This window comes from Dromaius novaehollandiae, chromosome Z (assembly GCF_036370855.1).
Source record: "Dromaius novaehollandiae isolate bDroNov1 chromosome Z, bDroNov1.hap1, whole genome shotgun sequence".
Taxonomy (NCBI): domain Eukaryota; kingdom Metazoa; phylum Chordata; class Aves; order Casuariiformes; family Dromaiidae; genus Dromaius; species Dromaius novaehollandiae.
In genome coordinates this window covers 21,096,485-21,115,547 of record NC_088132.1, presented here as the reverse complement: position 1 = coordinate 21,115,547, position 19,063 = coordinate 21,096,485, and the positions used below count along the sequence as shown (strand labels likewise).

The window sequence follows — 19,063 nt, the reverse complement described above, 5'->3', positions numbered from 1 at the left end:
CAGTACGTTGCCACGCAGTGAAAACTATTGCCCAGATTTTAGCGCCCTCCTTCACTATACCTTTCACGATGCATGGGAAGCATTTGGCAAATAAGAATGTAACACAGAGAAGCTAGTATGCTAAGGGGGCAGCTGCTTAAGGTAGAGGGGAGGAAATTCTGTTGATGGCAATGTGTCTAAATCCCAACCACCTCCAGACTTCACAGAAGCACTTCTTTCTTCCTGGGATGCAGCCAATCCTTTTGAAAATGGAGTGCATAATCCTTTCTTTCAAACGCAGCTAGAAGAGAAGAGTGTTGTCAGTTTCCCTCCTTTATCCAACTAATCTGCCCTTGAATACTCCTTCAGTTCCTTCCCCTCCAGTCTCCCAGGAGAAAGCCCCAACAACCAGGCTACATAAGTGAAGAATAAGTTACCTAGTCTCTTTTGTTGAGGTCTTTCTACTCCATTTCAGCAGGAAGGACAGACAACAGCTCTGTCCGATCAATTGCAGGAGATAAGAGAGGAAGACGAATGACAAATTTATTAATCCTATGATAGGCTTTGGATGTGAACTAAATTTCAAATGGATACTAAACTGTTCCTGCATATGTCTAAGTTTGGGGGTGAGGATTACAGGTGAGAGAAACTAGCTTAAAGTGGATGTTAAGAATCTGAATTTTGTACTTCAGAACCCACATCATCCTGAAGTGGCAGCCGTTCATAACCACAAAAAAGGTGGAACAAACTGTGCTCTACAAATGGGGATGCAGAGTAGCAGTACCCTGTAACACACAGATAATGCTGTTGTCACAAACCCTGGTACTTTACCCACTTTCAGTCCAAAATCTACAGCAAGCAACACTAGAAGCTCAAAATATCTAGCACCTGTGCTTCTCAAAGAACAACGGCATTTTCAGAGGCTCATTAATTTCTCTCTGACTTCAAGTACAAAAGGGGAAAGTTAGCATTGTAGGCCCTTTCAGACATTTACATGCCTGCAATTAACCTTTGCAATGGTACAGCAAGATGCTAGCTGACCAAAACATATGCACTCTAATTTAATTTAAGATGACTTGCATTTTTTTTTAATTCACAGGGACTTTCACTAACTTGTATAAAACTTTGTATGCAAGACCTTTTATTACATAATTTCCCTAATCACTGCTGAAGCAGATACATTTACAAGCACCATAAGTCTGTTTTTCTGCAGTCTGAGTATGTTGTTTTCTCACTAGACTGCTATAAGCATTTTAAAAATTCTAGTAAAAATTAACAAACAATGAAATTATCTTAGCTGATTGTGGTCAATAAGATAGCACTCCCTGATTAAAACCATCTTCAGGGCAAGCAGTGCTTTGTTTCTGAGGAACTGATCTCTTCCTTTTTAAGTCTAGAGATGGATGTAGATATCGTTAAAGCCAGGGAGCCCAAAGAAAAGCCTCTTTGTAAATATTTGGAAGCAAAAATCTTTGTTTTTTAAAAGGGTTATTGGAACTTCACAGTACGCAGCACTTTCAAGTGAAGGTAATTCTGCCTAGGCCAATATGTCCAGCTCACAATATCTGAGAATAGATTTCCTGTAGACATTTGTGTCCTTAAAGAGATCTACCTTGTTGGTCAATAAGTCAGTGTTTTTTAGTTGATAAGCTCTGCTCTTCCCTGTAGGAATTTTCTTTTGTCCTTTGCCTTTAATGCAGTACTCTTAACTACCTAGCAATCAATGGTTTAAACACTTTTTTCTCTTTAAGGGAAAAATAAAAGATAGCAGACATAGCTGAAAATTGTATGTCACTTATTCCTCTAAGGACTCCAAATATCCTGCACATGCCCATTCTTCAAAATTGGTCACAGAAAATATTTAAAGATTCTACTGGTAGAAAAGATGCATCAGGATAAAAACCATCTGGTCACTGTGCTTTCCTATAGTGACAAATACTCTACCAAGAAAGCTTCGGCCCAGATTGTATGTTCAGGTAACATAGTTACTATAAATCCTACCACAAACCTACTTAGTGGGTAAACAAAATGTTGAAACAGAGGAGAGAGATGTAAGCAGGAGTTTTGTAAAAGATGCTAGTTTGGTACAAGATGCTAGTCCGAAAAATCTGAGACTTCTCAACAACATGTATCACTCAACAGACAAACAAAATAAAACCACCTTTAAGTCTAGACCGGAAGAGGCTGCAAAACACCATGGTGGTCTTCCAGTATTTTATTTCTGCCTCCTAGCACACTCCCTGGTGCCTTTCTCAGCTCCAACAAATTCTCTCTGACAAATTTACTAGTTTTAGAAACCTGTTCAAAATAGAGTTATGTACAGATGTTCTCTTAAGCCAAAAAGCTAGCAAAATAGACAAATTAAGTGGTTATGCAGAATTCGCAGGTTAGTGTAAATGAAATTGCACTTAGCTTAGCCTTGTTTTTGTGCTCTCATAAGCCTCTTCCCATCTACTGTTCAAACCCCAGCCTCAAACCAGATACACAAAGCTAATGCCATTGACCTCTTCAGCCTACTCGGTAAGATGGATGTGCAACATTAGTGAATACGGTACAATGAATTTGCAGCCTACTGGGAGTTTCAGCCCTAAGAATGAGATTGCTCAAACAGAATTTCAGAGCTTGTTAATCAAAAAAACCTTACTTCAATTTCTTTTTTAAGTCGCTCCTCTCGTTCAGTGCTGTATTCAAGCTCACTGGCCTGTCGTCTCAGGAGTTCAGAACAGTCGTTATGTTCCAGCTCCATATCTTTCATTTTCTTGTGCATATTTTGCAGTGCGTTATTCTGCTCCTAGAAAAAATAAAGATTGAAGGGCATACTCGTACTGAGATAGCGTATTATACTAAAGGAGTTTAAAAGAGGAACACAGTTTGAATGGAGACTGCATGAGAACAGGTTACTAGAACCTAACAAGTTAGCCCTCGTTACCAAAACCATTTATCCAACAGCACACAGGCTCTTCACTCACCATCAAGTAAAATATGCTTGCTTAAAATCACCATGAGTATAGTCTTCTGCAGTCATTCTAGAAAACAGAGTCAATTCTCCACAAAAAAACCTTATCCTGTGACCCTGTACAGCTTAGAGCAGGCTGCTTTGCCAGTCTCTTCTTTCTCCCAGCTGAACAGCAATGATGGGGAGGGAAAGCGTTAAATAAATGCGATGAAAGGATAAATATGGACAGGACATTCTATTTGATTTTGGTTTTAATTATTGGAACTTGAAATTGAATCAGACATTTTTATAGATGGTTACTGCTGTAAACTAAATAATCCTCATTTTGTTGCTCTAAGAGAAACTTTCTTCTGTCTAGAAACTGAATTACTTTAAACAAATACCTAGGTAAACTATGAAGAGGTCAGTGCTACAAAATAACCAAGCTGTTCCCTACTTTCAAATTCCATGTTTGGAAGCTGAACCAAGCTAGAGCTGGGGTAATTGCTAACACTGCTGGACTCAGCAGTTCTGTGGAGTAACAGCTATGGAATCTCACACATAAGAACATCACACCAGACTGGGAGGAAAGTAGCCAAATAATGAACCCCCAGCAGCCCAGCACATACTTAAGCTGGAGGATCCCAGAAGTGCCAAAAAGAATAGCTTTGATTTAGCAGACAGGAATAAGCTTTTCCATAACTAGCACTGGGAACAAGCTATAAATCCAGTGATTTAGTTGAAGGACCTTCAGAGACCCAATTTGTTAAAATGGCTTTCTGTGCAAAAAAATTAGAAAGATTACATTAAGTCCTCCTGTTTATTAATCCTATTCAACATCACTGCAAGATGTTTCATGAAAATAAACCAGGGCTATCCAGTTGGTCTACAAATTCTGCTATTAATCTTACGTCACATATTCTTGTTTCTGGAAATTACAAATCATTAGGCATAGCTAGAGCAGGGATGAGGAGGAAAAGAAAATGAATTATTCATACAAAATGATTCTTTGGAAGACTGAAGTCTAACATGACCATGTTGATATATGAAGATCAAAGAAACACAAGTCTTTTCCAAAGTTTGGAAAGGTATTTTAAAAATTCCTCCACACAGAAGGCAGAAAGTTTTAACCACTTAAATACGACAACAATGGAACTATGGTTATTCTACAGTGTTAAGTGTTATCAATTATTAACTAAAAAAATAAGTTTATTTTCTCTCTTCTTTCATGCAGGGGCATTGCAACATGATTTTATTCATGTCTTCTGGAAAAAAAAGCAAGGGACACGTGTGAAACGTGAAGAAAAAACTGGAATCTGAAGCTAATTCTAATACTTCAAAAATAACATACCCAGATATGAACCAATCCCATAATATCTGCTCCTGTAATATCAAGTCAATACACAGGTTTCTTTCCACTATCATGCTAAAAAAAAGTTTAACTGTTCATATACAAATATATAACTATTCACACTACACTAAAAAGACACAGAGATACTGATCTCATTGGGTACATCTTCCTAACGTTAACAAAAGTACAGTGGGAAAAGACTTTATTGATGAAATAACATGTTGGTAGATGGAGAATACTACATCAAGGCCTAAAATATTTTACACTGGAAATGTAGATAACATTAACTAGACTAAAATTGACCTGAATACATCAAGTTTGTCATGTAACTAAACAGCAGTTGTACAATTTCAGAATCTGACAGAAGACTCTGAACTTTTCAGATTCCCATCCAACATAAAACTGTGCAAATTATTCCAATGGTCACCTGCACTTAAAAACACTTTTCGCTTTGCAAAATGCATAAATAAATTTATACGCCTGCATGTCACAAAGCACACTTATTACTTATGTCTCTTTATGAAAAAGACAACTCATTTTTTTTAAAGTGTATGAACAAGAATTTCACAAGTAGTTTAAGAAAGATCTCTGGATTATTTCTGAGAAGGAATATTATCTTTTGGCTAACCACAAGGTGATGCTATTGCTCTTACTATACTGTAATACTTTCTTTGATTATGAAGCAGATGGCATGCTAAGCACACCCAAGAGAGCACACCACAGAACTTGTTGGAAAGCTGAGAGGATTACTTTCCCTCTGTCTCTTAGAGACAGTAAATTAAGCTGACTTCATCTCCATGTGCAACTCAAGACTGCCATAGCCAGGTTCAGAATTACAGTTCCTAAAATGCAGCTTTTCTGACCAGGATTTGCATACTTGCTTAGAATCTCATTTCTGTGTACATACTAAGATCAAAATTAAATCAACTTTTTCTAGCTTTCTTTTTACAGCTCAGAATAGCTGTAAAAATATTTAAAACAGGCCTGTAAATACACAGTTCAAAAGACTGGAACACTTGTGAAGTTAGCTTTTATAAACCCAGATCTTTAAGGCATTTGTTTATCTGCCCAATTTAAATCAAGTAAAATTTAAAACTTTATCATACACAACTTCCAAGTGACAACTAAGGCAGGCAAGGGCATTTTTAACATTTAGGTATTCTGTTTTAGCTAAATTTATAATTTATAACTAGGATGACTGGCAGGGGAACAAAACAAAGCAAGGTGGGAAGAAAATGTTTTTCATATTGAATCCAGATTAAGATTTGATGCTCAGTAATGAATCAGGTTTACCTGAGGAGTGAACAATTTTCAAGCTTTAATCCATTTACCAACTGAACACTCATCTCTGCAGATGACCCTTACTTCTGCATGTATACGCACCAGCAGAGAATATAATGTCCCAAACAATACTCTAGTCGTGATCTTAGGCCAAACTTCACTTGACACAATGTACCTCTCTAATATTTATCTTTTTCTACCTCTCTTTTCAGCATTAAAAAGTCACTGAACATGGCTTCTACAAAACACTGAACAGAACTGGAGGTAAGTCCACTTGAAACACTCTTCAACCCAACCCAGCCTACTCTTAGGCAGGTCTCAGAGCCAATGCTCCACTCTTCATCTCTGTTACCTGGCCAAGTTTAAAAAAAACAAAACCAAAAAAATCCCAGGACTGTATCTAAAGATAGGTTTCTTCATAGCCTGTAACTAATATAACTTTTGTAAACATAAAACTTTGAATGAAAACTGAATCATGTATCTGTTAGTTTGAGAAAGACTTTAGGGGGTCATCTGTCAATTAACTTATGTTTTTCCCTAAAATCTTCTTGTTCTACTCTGCTTTCTTTATTAAACTTTTATGCTTTTCCTAACTGTTCCTTCAAAGTATCCATGAACATAACCAAGAACTTTCAGAGGGAGAGCTTCTACAGCATTTCATCTTTGTTCTCTAGAAGTCTTGGTGGGGACAGACCACACTACATACTGTATTCTTGGAAACCTTATCTCAAGTAAGTTTGCATCTCCACCTCAAGTCATTCTTTCTTCTTCAGTAACACTTACCTGAACACAAACTATTGGCTATCCTTCTATTTTCTCATGTTTATCTGGTTAGGTTTTTTTGGAGAGCATATTGCCTTTGTTACAGAGATTTCCCTTTTGTCCATCATTTGAAGAAAACCCAGTGCAGCAGGGTCCTAGCTCCACAACCAGGACTCCTGGGCATTAAGATAACAACATAGGGCAATTGCTTTTGCAGTACAAGCAAACATACAAGTATCCACACACTACCTGATTCCTACCTTATGTCTCATTATTCCACCTTTTTTCCAGGTTCTGCCTTCAAACAAACAGTTGAAGAGACAGTACTCTGGAAACACAGATAAGTAGTGAACCCTCTCTGCTCTTATTCTTTAAAAGATGCTCCTAAAGGTACAGCACAGAATTTAAGCAACACTCAAGTTGAAAGCAATTTGTTCTGGACAAACAAAACCAAAAAAATTTGGGAGTATGTACACTGTACAAAACACAAAAAAATGCCTCTTTTTTTTAAGAATTGCAATGTTTTAAAAAACTAGGCAAGATTCAACATTATTAATATAAAAGAAAAATCAACAATTTCTTTTCTCCACCCAAAAATCACTCTACCAAATCTATTCACTTCCCAAGGACTATGTGCAGGTAATATTTAATGTTTCATCAAAAATAATTTCTTAATTCTTCACATCAACTCTGTAAACATCCTACTTTCTGAACATAAGTACCCTCAACATATTTTAAAAGGCAAGATATGGCAAGGAAAGACATAAAATTGCACCAAAATGCACATTTATATTGTGACTTCATAAAATACATGCTAAGCAAAGACAGCTCGGTGCTGTTAAAAAACAAACAGAAAAGAACCACACACTCTCAAATGGATCTCCAGACTGTCAAAGGTTCAGGGCAAAGGGAGGAGGGTGAAACTTGACAGAATAACTGAGTTTTCTTTTGTTCAGCCTAAAACTAACTTGAATGTGCAAATTAATCAATCCATTAGTAGTTAATTCAAATCCAGCTGAGATCAACAGCAACCAAAACTAAACATTCAAAAAGCAAGCAGAATACAGAATGACTGTGTTGAATGCACATATTTCTAGGACAGTATCAGCATGACTACTATAGACATTCCCTGCCTCTGAGAAGCGGGTTGCTTGGAAGGAAGAGAGCAATAATTCCCAACTCAATCAGAATGGTAAAACCTCCTGTCATGATTCCAGAAATTCTGCCTGACCGAAAAGTCAGGAAACAGGCAAAGGGAGAGGGCAAAGGGATAAAAGAAAAAAGAAAAAAGGAAAAGAAAAAAAAAAGAAAAGAGAAAGAAAAAAGTTATTGCTACCTACATTGAAGCTACTCTGTCAATAAATGGTAGACTTTGAACTTTAAGAAGCTACTAAATATTCATAAACAAACAGAAGCTTTGATAGTGTAATACAGATACTCTGCTTTGCTTATGATTGTAATATGTTGTTTTTAATTAGTAAAATATTATTAAAATGCTTGCAACATCAACTACAGCATTTTTTCTGCTTCCCATTGTTCTGACTGAAATCTAAATTCCTTTAAGGCTGTCTCCCTGCTCTGTAATTCTATCCTATTTCTTTAATCCTTGCTACACTCTAGGGTCTCTTTGGTTAGACAAAAGACTGCTTCATAACTGAAGATACTCCTAAAATTGCTACAACATCCTACGAAAGCATAAATTCATACCCTGCAGTTTATCTTGCAAGCCCCACCTTACCATTTAAAAAAATTCTGTTACCCAAACAGTATCACAATGTAGTACAACAGATGGATTTGCTGTCAGAACTTAGCTGATAGGCTACCAGATTATTTCATGTCATTTGGGAGGACTATTGGGCACTGTTCCAGATTTGGAGCTGACTAGAGCTGAAGAAAATTGAATTAATTTTCCATACTTTGAGCAATATTTAGACCAACTAAGTCAAGTCTCTCAAGTCTTAAAAGGACATATAAAAGAAGCAAATGTCAATTAAAAAAGATCTCTCTAGCTAAATGAAAGAAAGCAAATCTGTTAGTAGTAATCATGCATGAGTAAATAGCTATCAGCCTTACTAGAGCCTCTGTACTGCACTTTGAAAGCATAAAAGATGACTATAATTGAATACATACTCACTTATGTTGCTAAAGGCGTAAGATAATCTAATTGTGCATTATTAAGACTCAAATGATTAAACTATAATTGTGTAATCATTTTTGTTCCTATGGAGCAGGTAAAGGTTGGGTATGCTAGCTCAGCACTTCCATGCCATAATATGACTAGATTTGTTTGAAGCATAATTCAGTTTTGAACTGCTTGACTGTGGAAAACATGTAAGAAATAATGGTAACAAAAATATATTTAACATCTAAGTGATTTATACATAGCAGTGCAACTCAACTTTAAAAATCACTTTTTTCCAGTAATACAATGAAATTATCTGAAGAAGGCAAACCCATAGGATAAAACAGATCATATAGTCTCTTCTTAACAGGGACAGTGTTTCTTTTCTAATTAAATAGCAGAAATTCCAATAACAGTCATTCTTTCCACCTGCGCTAAGTCTACTGAAAGAACAGAAGTCAATAAGGTTTTAAGTCATCACATCTTTCACATGGGGCATGGAGTGGGTAACATACAACACTGCTGGAAATTTAATTATCACAGTTTGGGTTGCCTGACAGATGTGTTGTCTCCATGTTACACAAATGATTTTCAGTTTCAGAGGCTATTACATGTCAGACTGGGGAGATAAGAGAGAAAGGGATTTAGAGACTAGGTCTTCTGCTTCCCTGATTTTACTAACTCAGCTTTGCACTGCAGTGCAAACACACCTAACCACCAATGTGCACTGAGAACTTGGCTTACTTGCTTACCATAAAAACCAGCAACAATATATTCCATCAAGGCAAGGAACACTGTGAAATAATACAACTTTACAAAAGTATATTCTTCACAGACATTCTGCAACATTTCTCTATTTTGGGGATGGTTTTTTCCCCCCAGGCCAGAAAAAAACCCACCCACCATACATTTTCCCAACAAAAAAGTTCCAGACCTCATCTCATGCAATTCATCTTCCCAACTATAAAATACCATACCTGCAAAACACTTTCTAGTTTGAGTCTTTCCTTAAGAAGCAATTCATATTCATTATTACAGGTCCTGAGAATATCATCCTTCTCATCTAAGTCACTTGCAAGTCTTTGCTGCTGTTCTTTCCATTTCTGCTGAGCAATATGAAACATTTTCTCAGTCTCTGCCACTTTCTGCTGAAGATTTTCGTTCAATACTATTATTTACAAAAGAAAAGAAAAAAATAAGACAAGTATCACTGCTGAGTTTGTTCGAAAAAATTGTATAACGAGCGTTTCTTCTGTGTTCTGTAATATTCTGTGGTACATTAGAACATTTAGATTTCTGGCACTGAAGAACACCACCTTCTTTATAAAGAAATAATAAAATTTTGTCTTCCAGTAGCATCTTTCACACAAGAATCTAAAAATGGTTTAGAGAGTTTGATAAATTAAAACTTAGCTCCTCTTGAAAGAGGATAAAAACCAGAGATAACTCTTTCAAGTGAGGTGTCTAAACCGTGGAGGGCTTGATTTCAAATTTCTAGAACCTTTGGGCAGCTTTGATATAGAGATTAGTCTATATCAGTTAACTTTGCTGGTCATTTTTCTACTGATTAACATTATTCTTAAGTGTCAAATCCCATTTCAGCCAAACTTCCAAACATCCAATAAAATATACACATTGAAGTAACCAGGAAGGACATCTTTCAAGTTACTAACTGTTCAAAATGAAAGAATTAAATTGAACGTATCTGAATTGTAATCTCTCTACCAAATTTTCCATTGCTCTTTCTTTAAACAGTAGTCCATACTGTCCTGCTCCTGCTACTATCCCTGGTATTTCACAGCTCTCTGATGTATGTCCAAGTGAGTAAAAACTCTCTTATATCCTAAAATTTGAACTACTGAAAAGTCCATTACGGCTTTAGTTAAGACACCGTACTCTAGCAAGTCATTATATTTTTGAACACTAGAATCCCCTTTCTGTTCTTCCTCATTCCATATTACCTGTCCCTTATCAGCATTCCTACAGATTTTTGAAGGAAACAGATTACTACCACAAAATACCCTAAACCATTATAACCTTTAGAACAAAACAACCTAGCCTATTCTCAGCTTCCTTGTTCTCCACAAAAGTTTTGGTTTTCCAAGCCTAAGCATGCAGACCTGCAAGCACATGAGTGTACATTTCACATGTATAACAGCAATGAGCTCATTTTAAATTACAGTAAAGATAGTCTGCACAATGAAAAGAACTATAGGAAATCCTAAGGCAGGTTATGCTAGTGAGCAAAGGATTAGTTTTTCTAAGTAAAATTACTGTTGCTTAAGGGAATTAAAACCTCAGCACAGCAAAAGCCCTGAGAGAGAGAAAGATTGTGTGTAGTCTTCTGTGAAAGCTACAAATAGTGCTGAAATCTTCATGACGTATGGCTACTATGTAATGCAGATTGACTGAGTAATTTCCCTAGCTTTCAGATGAAGCTACTTTGTATTGTTTTCTCATTTTACTGTATACAACAAGCTACACTGACATTTAAGTGATCACCACTTCCTAATACATTCTTATTTCAATTTCTTGCAGTTTTCTGTAGTTTCACCTCAACCTAAGAAGGGTAAAACAAACAGAGGAGACACATGAAAAAGTGCTAGATGAGCAATGGACAGAACAATGGGAAAAGGCCATCACATGGTAGAACATCAGCCCTCACTGAGGAGAGTAGAAAAACATACTGGAGGAAATATAGAAAAGGACAGGAAGCCACAAAGGGGCCTCTCTGTCCAAGCAGTCAAATACGTTAAAGCACCAAACAAGAGCTGAAGAAAGCTCCAAGTGACCAGGGGAAAAAAGCAGTAAGTCACTAACTGCAAAAAACTGTGAAGCAATATCACAATGATTTGACTTTCAGCAGTCAATTAGTTTTCTAAATGATAAAGTAATTCACAAAACAGGATTTTAAATACCTGGCATTTTAAAATACACACAAAGGCACTATTCACTTCTAAAGCAGACACTTTCAAGGGACATTTAGAAACTGGCAAGCAAACAGAATGATCATGCACAGAAAAAAAGACAGCTTTCCTCTGAAGAAACTAACAGTTAAAATCTTCAACTTGCAATGTTAAAGGAATTTCCAAAGGAAAAAATACTTTTTTCCCCACTGTGCCATGTGTAAGAATGTTTTACTTTGCTTTTGAGTTTTCCCAAGCAGTTAAAAGTTCAGCTTTCCAATTATCTTAGAAACACCTGGTACTTTAACTATTTTAAAGTTTTCCATTTCTCATTTTCCATTTCCAAGTTCTCCTTGAAAGAATTAAATGTGTATGTCTAACTCAAAACTGCTCATGGAACGTAAAAAGTCAGCAAATTCATAAATGTATTTCCTGTATTAGATTAAAAAGGTATTACACTTGCTTAGATAATTAAAAAAGCACATCGCTTCCTTGTAAGGACCAGAAATCTGCCCACTCTCTGTTGAGGAGGATGAAGGAAATCTGAATTTCTGAGTACAAAACCAACAGGAAAAAAAAAGATATTCAGGTAAAATCTCCCCTTCCACATACTATTGCCATGTTTCCTTCCACAGAAGGTGTGTGTTGTGGAGTTACCACAACACACATGTTCCATTACCTATAAAAAGGGAAACAAGGAGCAGGATGAGAAGGAAGTGAACTGGGCATGAACACTGAAAAGCCTAAAACTTTGAAAAGATGAAAGATGGAAGCAGCGTGATCCAAATTGCTGGAAAAAGCTGTTAGAGTGCAAACAAATTAAATACAGACAGGCCAAAAATGATCAGGAATAGATGATCTTTTTCTTGACATAGAAAAGTAAAAAGAAAAAGAACTGCCGGAAAGAGTAATAACCAGGATGTGGAGACAACCACCATGATTACAATCCTGTACAAAGACAGCAGTGAAACTTGGTAACAAAAGGAAGTGGGGGAGAAAAGGGCAGTTGAGTAGGAGTGAAAGGGAAGGAGCGAAAGGAAAAAGGGATGATTGGTTTAGTAGGTTAGTTTTAATTCCCACATGAGACAGCAAGGGTAACAGTTTACCAAAACAGATGGATCAGGGATGGGAAAGACATGAGATCCTAGAGAAACAGCAATATCCGGAAATTTTAATTAAGCTACTGTGCCTCCATTGTCTTTCTGACCTAGAACAGACTTAGCCATTGCTCTGTTTTTACTCTTTTGAAACATACCTTGCAGTTGCTCGAGTCTTTTGTTTGCATCACTTAATTTTTCTTGTGCAGCATATCTTTTCAGACCAGCATCTTTTCTAGCAATTGCCAGTTCATACTCCAGGCTTTGTCGAACAGCCTCTCCTTTCTCAACTTCAGACCGTAATTTGGCAATCTGGCTTTCATAGCTGGATAGCTGTAAAAGAAATTTGTTCCACAGAACTGGCAACAAAAATTCTTAACAAAATGTAACATTACAGAAATACACCTACAGAATATTTTCAAAAGATATTCTGAATTTTGTGTATAGCTGTCATCTTATTCCATTTGAACTTAAAATGCTTAGAGCCCTGAAAGTGACAATGCATATTTATGTGGATTCTGAGTGATTTATTGCTGTTTTTATGCAAACTAGTCGTATTTTTAGATCAAGTTCATGTACTCTAAAAACCCTCTTCTTTTTTCCAAAAATATATTGCCTTAAGAAAACAGAAATAGTCATAACATTATCCTCTTTCTGCAGTAACTGAATCACTGTGTCCAACAGGCAATTTTCTGGTAACTTCATTTAAATTGAACACTAAAAAATAGTCGTGTCAGACTGCTAGACTATCAGACCAACATAATAACTGACCAATAACTGACCGACATACATATGAATATAAAAATAACTCCAATAAAGGCATTCAGAAGTCAAGCAGAATGGAACTAAATTTTACAGACAACGAATTAGAATGGAAATACTCTGAGGAACGATTTTGCTCAAATCAAGTATAACAGCCTCATCATTGCCAGCAAAAAAAATGGATCCAGAAAATCAATTTCAAGCTACTTCAAGACAGGAAGGTGGAAAGTAAAACGTAGATTTCTTCAGAATGGCTACAGAGTAGCCCCTTAACTTTTATAACATTGCACATAAATAATTTAAGGGCTTCCTATTATCAGGAACTATAGGGCAAGTGGAGAAAGAAAGAAACAAAGTCTCAAGTAATTCGGCTTCTTAAAATGTAACCTAACTTTGTAGTGCAAACCACTATGCCTACATGGTGCCGCAGGTGATCTTTACTGTGCATACTCTGCTTTACTGTGCATACTCTGCTTACAAATTCTCCGTTTAAGAGTTTCTTTAAATACAGATAATTCCAGGTATCTCTTTTATAGAGCAGCTACACAGCTGAACAGGACAACAGGAGAGGAAGGAACCAACTGCAGCATGAGAACAAGTTGCTAAGGTAGAAGCTGAAATCTCTTTAATCTGGACTTATTCCCTAAAAATAAATGGGCCTGGAACAGCAACCTTGGTTTATTTGCTGATTTTACCCAAAACAGATGAAGGGGCAGTTGCATCAACTGCCCCCCAGCAGACTGTTAGGAGCAGAAGTGTTATTCAGAGTAGTAATAATTCTTCCACACCAGCACAGTTCAAATCAAGATATCAGCCGTCAGATTGTCATTAGCAGTTGTGGAGTGTTCCTAGTAGCAACAAGGTCCAAGCTGATTACCACTAGTTCTGTACTCAGTGTCCACCTTTTCTTACATATGCACTAGTGAAAAGCCGATACTGAGGCTAGAGAAGAGATTAATAAAATAGTTCCTTACTACTACTTCTTTTCAGTACTAGTTTGTTACAGTATCATCAAGATAAACCTGGTAATGCAGGAAAAGTACAAGCCATGTCTCCCTGAAAGGGAAGTTCTCATTAGAAGTATGAAGCTATTGACAAACAAGTCATCATATTTGTATTCTGTACATTTGAGTGTAAAAAATAAAACTTTGCAAAATTGCAAATTTGCCCAAGCCAAGAAGTTGCAAGACCGTTAAATGATATTTTGTCTGAATTTGGTGCACATATCCACAATAACACTACACTAGGTTTATGGGCTGTTGCTGATTTCCACTAAAATTGTATTAAATGAATTAAAATGATATGCTAACACTCTGCAAAAAATATAAATAAATAAATAAAACAGTCTTTTCATCAGGGTAGATTTGAGCTACAAATGCCAGCAGGGGTGCTGAAAGTCCCTATGAACAGATATGAAACATCTGTACAGTACGACTTTCCTTGTTTTTTTAAAGCTAGTGACCGTGCTTTTGATACACCACTTTGGAGGATTATTTTAATGAAACAAGATTACATTTATTCCAAGAATAAAATAATTAGAGAGCCAAAAAAAACCCCACTTACATCCTGATTGTGTTTAATGGTTATGTCTAATTTTTCTTTTTTAGCTTGATGGAGTTTCCTTCTCAGATCTTCTGCAATGTCCAATTCTGATTCATTGCTATTTTGTAATAATTGTGATTCACTCTTGATACTATGTAAGCTGCAAAATATGAATGTTTTCAAACAACATGAATAGTCCTTACACAGTTTAATACTCATTTACTTCAATGCTCAGATTGTGAGCCAAAATTTCAAAACATTCACTTAAGTAAAATTATTCCACGTAGTTGTTAGCACACTATTGCTTTTTAAAAAGAAGTTTTATAAAATCACATATTGTGCAAGATACATAGCTGCAGACACTTATAACAGATACACACTTTGGTTTTCTTAAAGTTAACGTAAATACATCATGGTCTTTTTTTTTTTTTTTTTTTTTTTTTTTTTTTTTGTCTGTATTATTAATTCAATAAACTTTTGGGATGGTGCAAAAACATCGTTCCAACAACTTAAATGAAAATGACTAGCAAACCTCTTAATTGTCTCCTATAGTAAGGCTCCTTCTTTACCATGTATTACTACCTGAAAACCTTCTCTATCTTGCAATACATACATACATTTGGAAACAGTCTCCTTTCCAACCTTTGGAAACCTTTCTAATCTTGGAAACCTTTCCAATTTTTCTTTTTCCAAAGACACATACATGTAAATAATGCACAAGCAGTTGCTTGCAAGCATAATAAAGGTCTAATCCTCTAAAATACCTAATATCTTCATTTCCCTGAGAATTTCATTTAAAATGAATACCACTCAGCATTTAGTAGGATCAGCCCTTGAGTTCTACAAACTACTACAATAATTAAAACAAGCTTTTATACATAGAGTGAAAAATAATACATATTCAATTACTGTAAAACAAACTAGTTTAACAATCTTATGCACAAGTTACTGTAACTTCAAACTGGCCAGTTTTAAACTGATTTCAGGGGCTAAAAATCAGTTTCCACGGCACCTTATATAAGTACGACTGGCTACAATAATTACCTGCTCCACACAAAAAATTAGTTGTCAGGGCAACAAAACAAAAAACATACTGTAGGGAGAAGTATGATTAAGTTAATCATAAGATTGGCACCATTTCATACAAATCTAAAAATGCTAAAACAGCTCATCTTTGTCTACATGAAGTCTTAAATATTAATTACAAAACCAATCCAAATCCAAATTTAATGATTTGGTTTTTTACAAATCAAAAAGGATGACTTCATCCTTAGGTTTGTGGACACCACATGAAAGGCCTTGGAGACTTTCTTCTTCTTTTAAACGTCTGGGGAAACAGAGGTGAAAGAAAGGCAAGTCATCTTATTCAGATATAATGCACGAAGGATCAGTCTCAACTAAAAATACGTGAAAGAAGGCCAGATAGCACCAAAGCTGGCAAAGCACAGATTAAGGAGAAAAAGAGAACACAAAGTGAAACAACTATAATACTCTGGGGAGAAGGACAGGACAAAGAAATGAGTGTTATTGAAACGATAATAGTTTTATTAATGTTTTCCATAAATCTGATGATATTTAAGACTTCTTTTATGCAGAGCACACTGCATGTAAGCCAGGAAATCAAAAGTTCTTGTGTAGTAAATAAAAATACCTTTATATCTTCAAGTACAAGCTTGTACATCGAGCAACTTTCAAGAAAACCATTCCATGCAATCACTCTACTAATTATCAAAAAAAAAAAAAAGAAAGAAAATAAAAGCCCAAAACAATTGAGATATCTACATAATAAAACTGACTCCGTAGAAAATATAACTATGAGATTAATTGCTCTCCAGAATTGGACCAGTGGGAAAAAAAGGAAAGTTACAAAACATCATAAGTAATAACACATCAGGGACATTACAGGAATGAAAAATATATGCAGGAGCATTATAAGACATAACAGTAACTACAGAAAGCAAAAGAATTAAGCTCCTTTTTAAAAAAGCATTTCCTGCCAAACTCCTAAACTCATGTTACTTAAAAATTAAGACTGTAAGACAAAATAAACCTACATTTATTCTTAGTATAGCCTTATATTAAACCATTAGTATCCCTCATCTGTGAGAACATTTTCTTTAATCTCTGCAGGGCCTCCAGTGCACATAGTACTTTACGAAAACTTCACACTCTGTTGAAGGAGATTATTCCTTCCATATTCATATGATGAGTAAAAGTGTTACAGGCATAATTAAACCTAACAGAAGCTTAAATGAAAGAGAAAACCACACATAGTCCCTGGGAAGTTTTGCAGTGCATGTGATTTGCAATCTAATAGGTATCCAGAGAAAGCTTTGTATTTCCGCTCTCCCATATTAATAATCGATAATCATTTTATCAAAATATACGGCTTTTATCAACTACAGCTTTTCTCTAATGCACTTTCACAGCATTTTTAAGATCCTTCAGCAAAATATCAAAGCAGGTGAAACAGCCAATAACTTCTACATTGCAGAATGAATTTTTTGTAAACTTAAACTGACATTCACTTCACAAGTCAGCTAATTACACTGGATATAGAACATTAAAGAAGAAGGGTTTTACCAGCTTTTTTCCCAGACCTGACAGAAAAAGCAGAGTAACTTTGTAATACTTTCATTCGTTACCTATCAGTAGGGTTTTCTAAACTTCCACAGCTGAAGGAATGGCCTGCCATCAGACTTGCTAACAAAAGTTCACATTTGTGGAATTTTGCTATTTCTGCCTAAGTAACTGGGAGCTTCATATAATCACGTTTTAAATAGTGACAAATAGTTCTCAAAACAAAGATAAGCAGAATGAATTAAAGCCTACTTTAACTGTGCCAAAGATCTGATGCATATCAGGTTGTACAAAATAAAACACACATGCAAGACTAGAAAACCTTTAACTGAAGGTTTTCTTCCTACCTTCCTTGGAATACCTTAACAAACCTCATGAGACAGGACATTCCATTTAAAGTAAGTGCTCTGAAAGAAATGCAGGTATCTTGCAGCAAATCAAAAGAAAGCAGAAGAAGGAAAAGGGTTGATCATTTTATTCAATGTACAATGTACAATAACCACTGAAAGTTCCTAAGTATCTAGTTCCTTGCTCTAACAAATACAGAAGCTTGTTTTCTGTGTGTCCACGTGTGTGTGTACAGAGAAGCTGACTTCTACCATCCCAACTCACACAGGAAAACTTCCTGGAACTCAGGGTAAGTTTCCTAACTGTATACAGCAACTCCCTTTATCTCTAGGCCATGTCTTTCACAATTGCCTTTCAAAATTGTATGAGAATTCTTGTACATCCGATGGCCATTATGTATGCCTTCTAGTAAATCTTCTCAAATAATTATGTTAACATGATACAGCTTTTATGCATCATATTACATATCTGGCTCTTCTTCATTTTGAATTACATAATTTCAGAGATCTCTCAAACAAAACACAAAAAGATTAACCAAATTATTAGACTTTAAAATAAAGAATTGGAGCTCACCATTTAACTTCAGAGACAGTGTAGCTGACTGGAGAGGACAAACTCATGATGTCCAATATGCAGCTTTTCAAGTCTATAAACTCTGGAAAACAAACATAATCTTCTACTATAAATACTTTTACAGGAATTGGGAAGCTTCAAAAATTTCTGTTTTCCATATCATAAAAACATATTAAAACCTGTAATAAAGAGACATGCTTCAGTTTACTTGGCAACATAGTAAAAGAACCATTTATCAATACTCACAAATAGTTACCAAATAGTGTTACTACTAAGTCATGTGAACAAGGACCACCAACTATAATTCAACATCAGCCTTAGTTGACAGCGAAAACTGTGCTCTTACAAGCTCAGTCCTCTAAACTTGAATAATATAGATGGAAATAGAAAAAAATACACTTTGAAAAATGTCTGCTGCCAGAGTCTTCAGAAGGATGTCAACACAAAATATTATTCTATGTAATTATCCCCCTCCTAAGAGAATAGATTCCACAAATTCTGTAATTGTATGTGCAGATAAATGCATGTACTGTGATTTTTTTTAAAAGCAGGTCGATATTCAAGCCTTTCTGTATGCCATCCCTTCACATAGCAAGTCTTCTGACTGCTATATAAATATTTATTTATATAAATAAACCTGGCATTTTCTACTTGAAAGTATTTTTATGTCATAATAAATGTATTAGTAGTATTTGGGGATATACAGGAGTATTAAACTGAGCTGAACTTTCAGAAAAAAAATTGCTTATTCAGTATCATTGATAAAAAGAGATCAATACGAATAGTGTGTCTGCATTAAAAAAGGCCTCATGAATGGTAGGCCAT

At 35.6% G+C, this 19,063-nt stretch overlaps 1 protein-coding gene across 7 annotated transcripts in view; it reads right to left on the bottom strand.

The window, feature by feature from the left end:
* CCDC171 (coiled-coil domain containing 171) overlaps positions 1-19,063 on the bottom strand; it is a 152,166-nt gene that overhangs the window by 130,468 nt on the left and 2,635 nt on the right. For 6 of the 7 annotated variants that reach the window (XM_064502455.1, XM_064502462.1, XM_064502458.1 and 3 more), the window contains exons 3-7: positions 18,239-18,320; positions 14,759-14,897; positions 12,592-12,766; positions 9,408-9,598; positions 2,624-2,770 (exon numbers count right to left, since the gene is read on the bottom strand). In XM_064502455.1, the coding sequence (XP_064358525.1) occupies positions 2,624-2,770; positions 9,408-9,598; positions 12,592-12,766; positions 14,759-14,897; positions 18,239-18,320 (734 nt within the window). Of the gene's footprint in view, positions 1-2,623; positions 2,771-9,407; positions 9,599-12,591; positions 12,767-14,758; positions 14,898-18,238; positions 18,418-19,063 lie in introns of all 7 variants that reach the window. The other variant, XM_064502461.1, reaches the window with a different exon arrangement.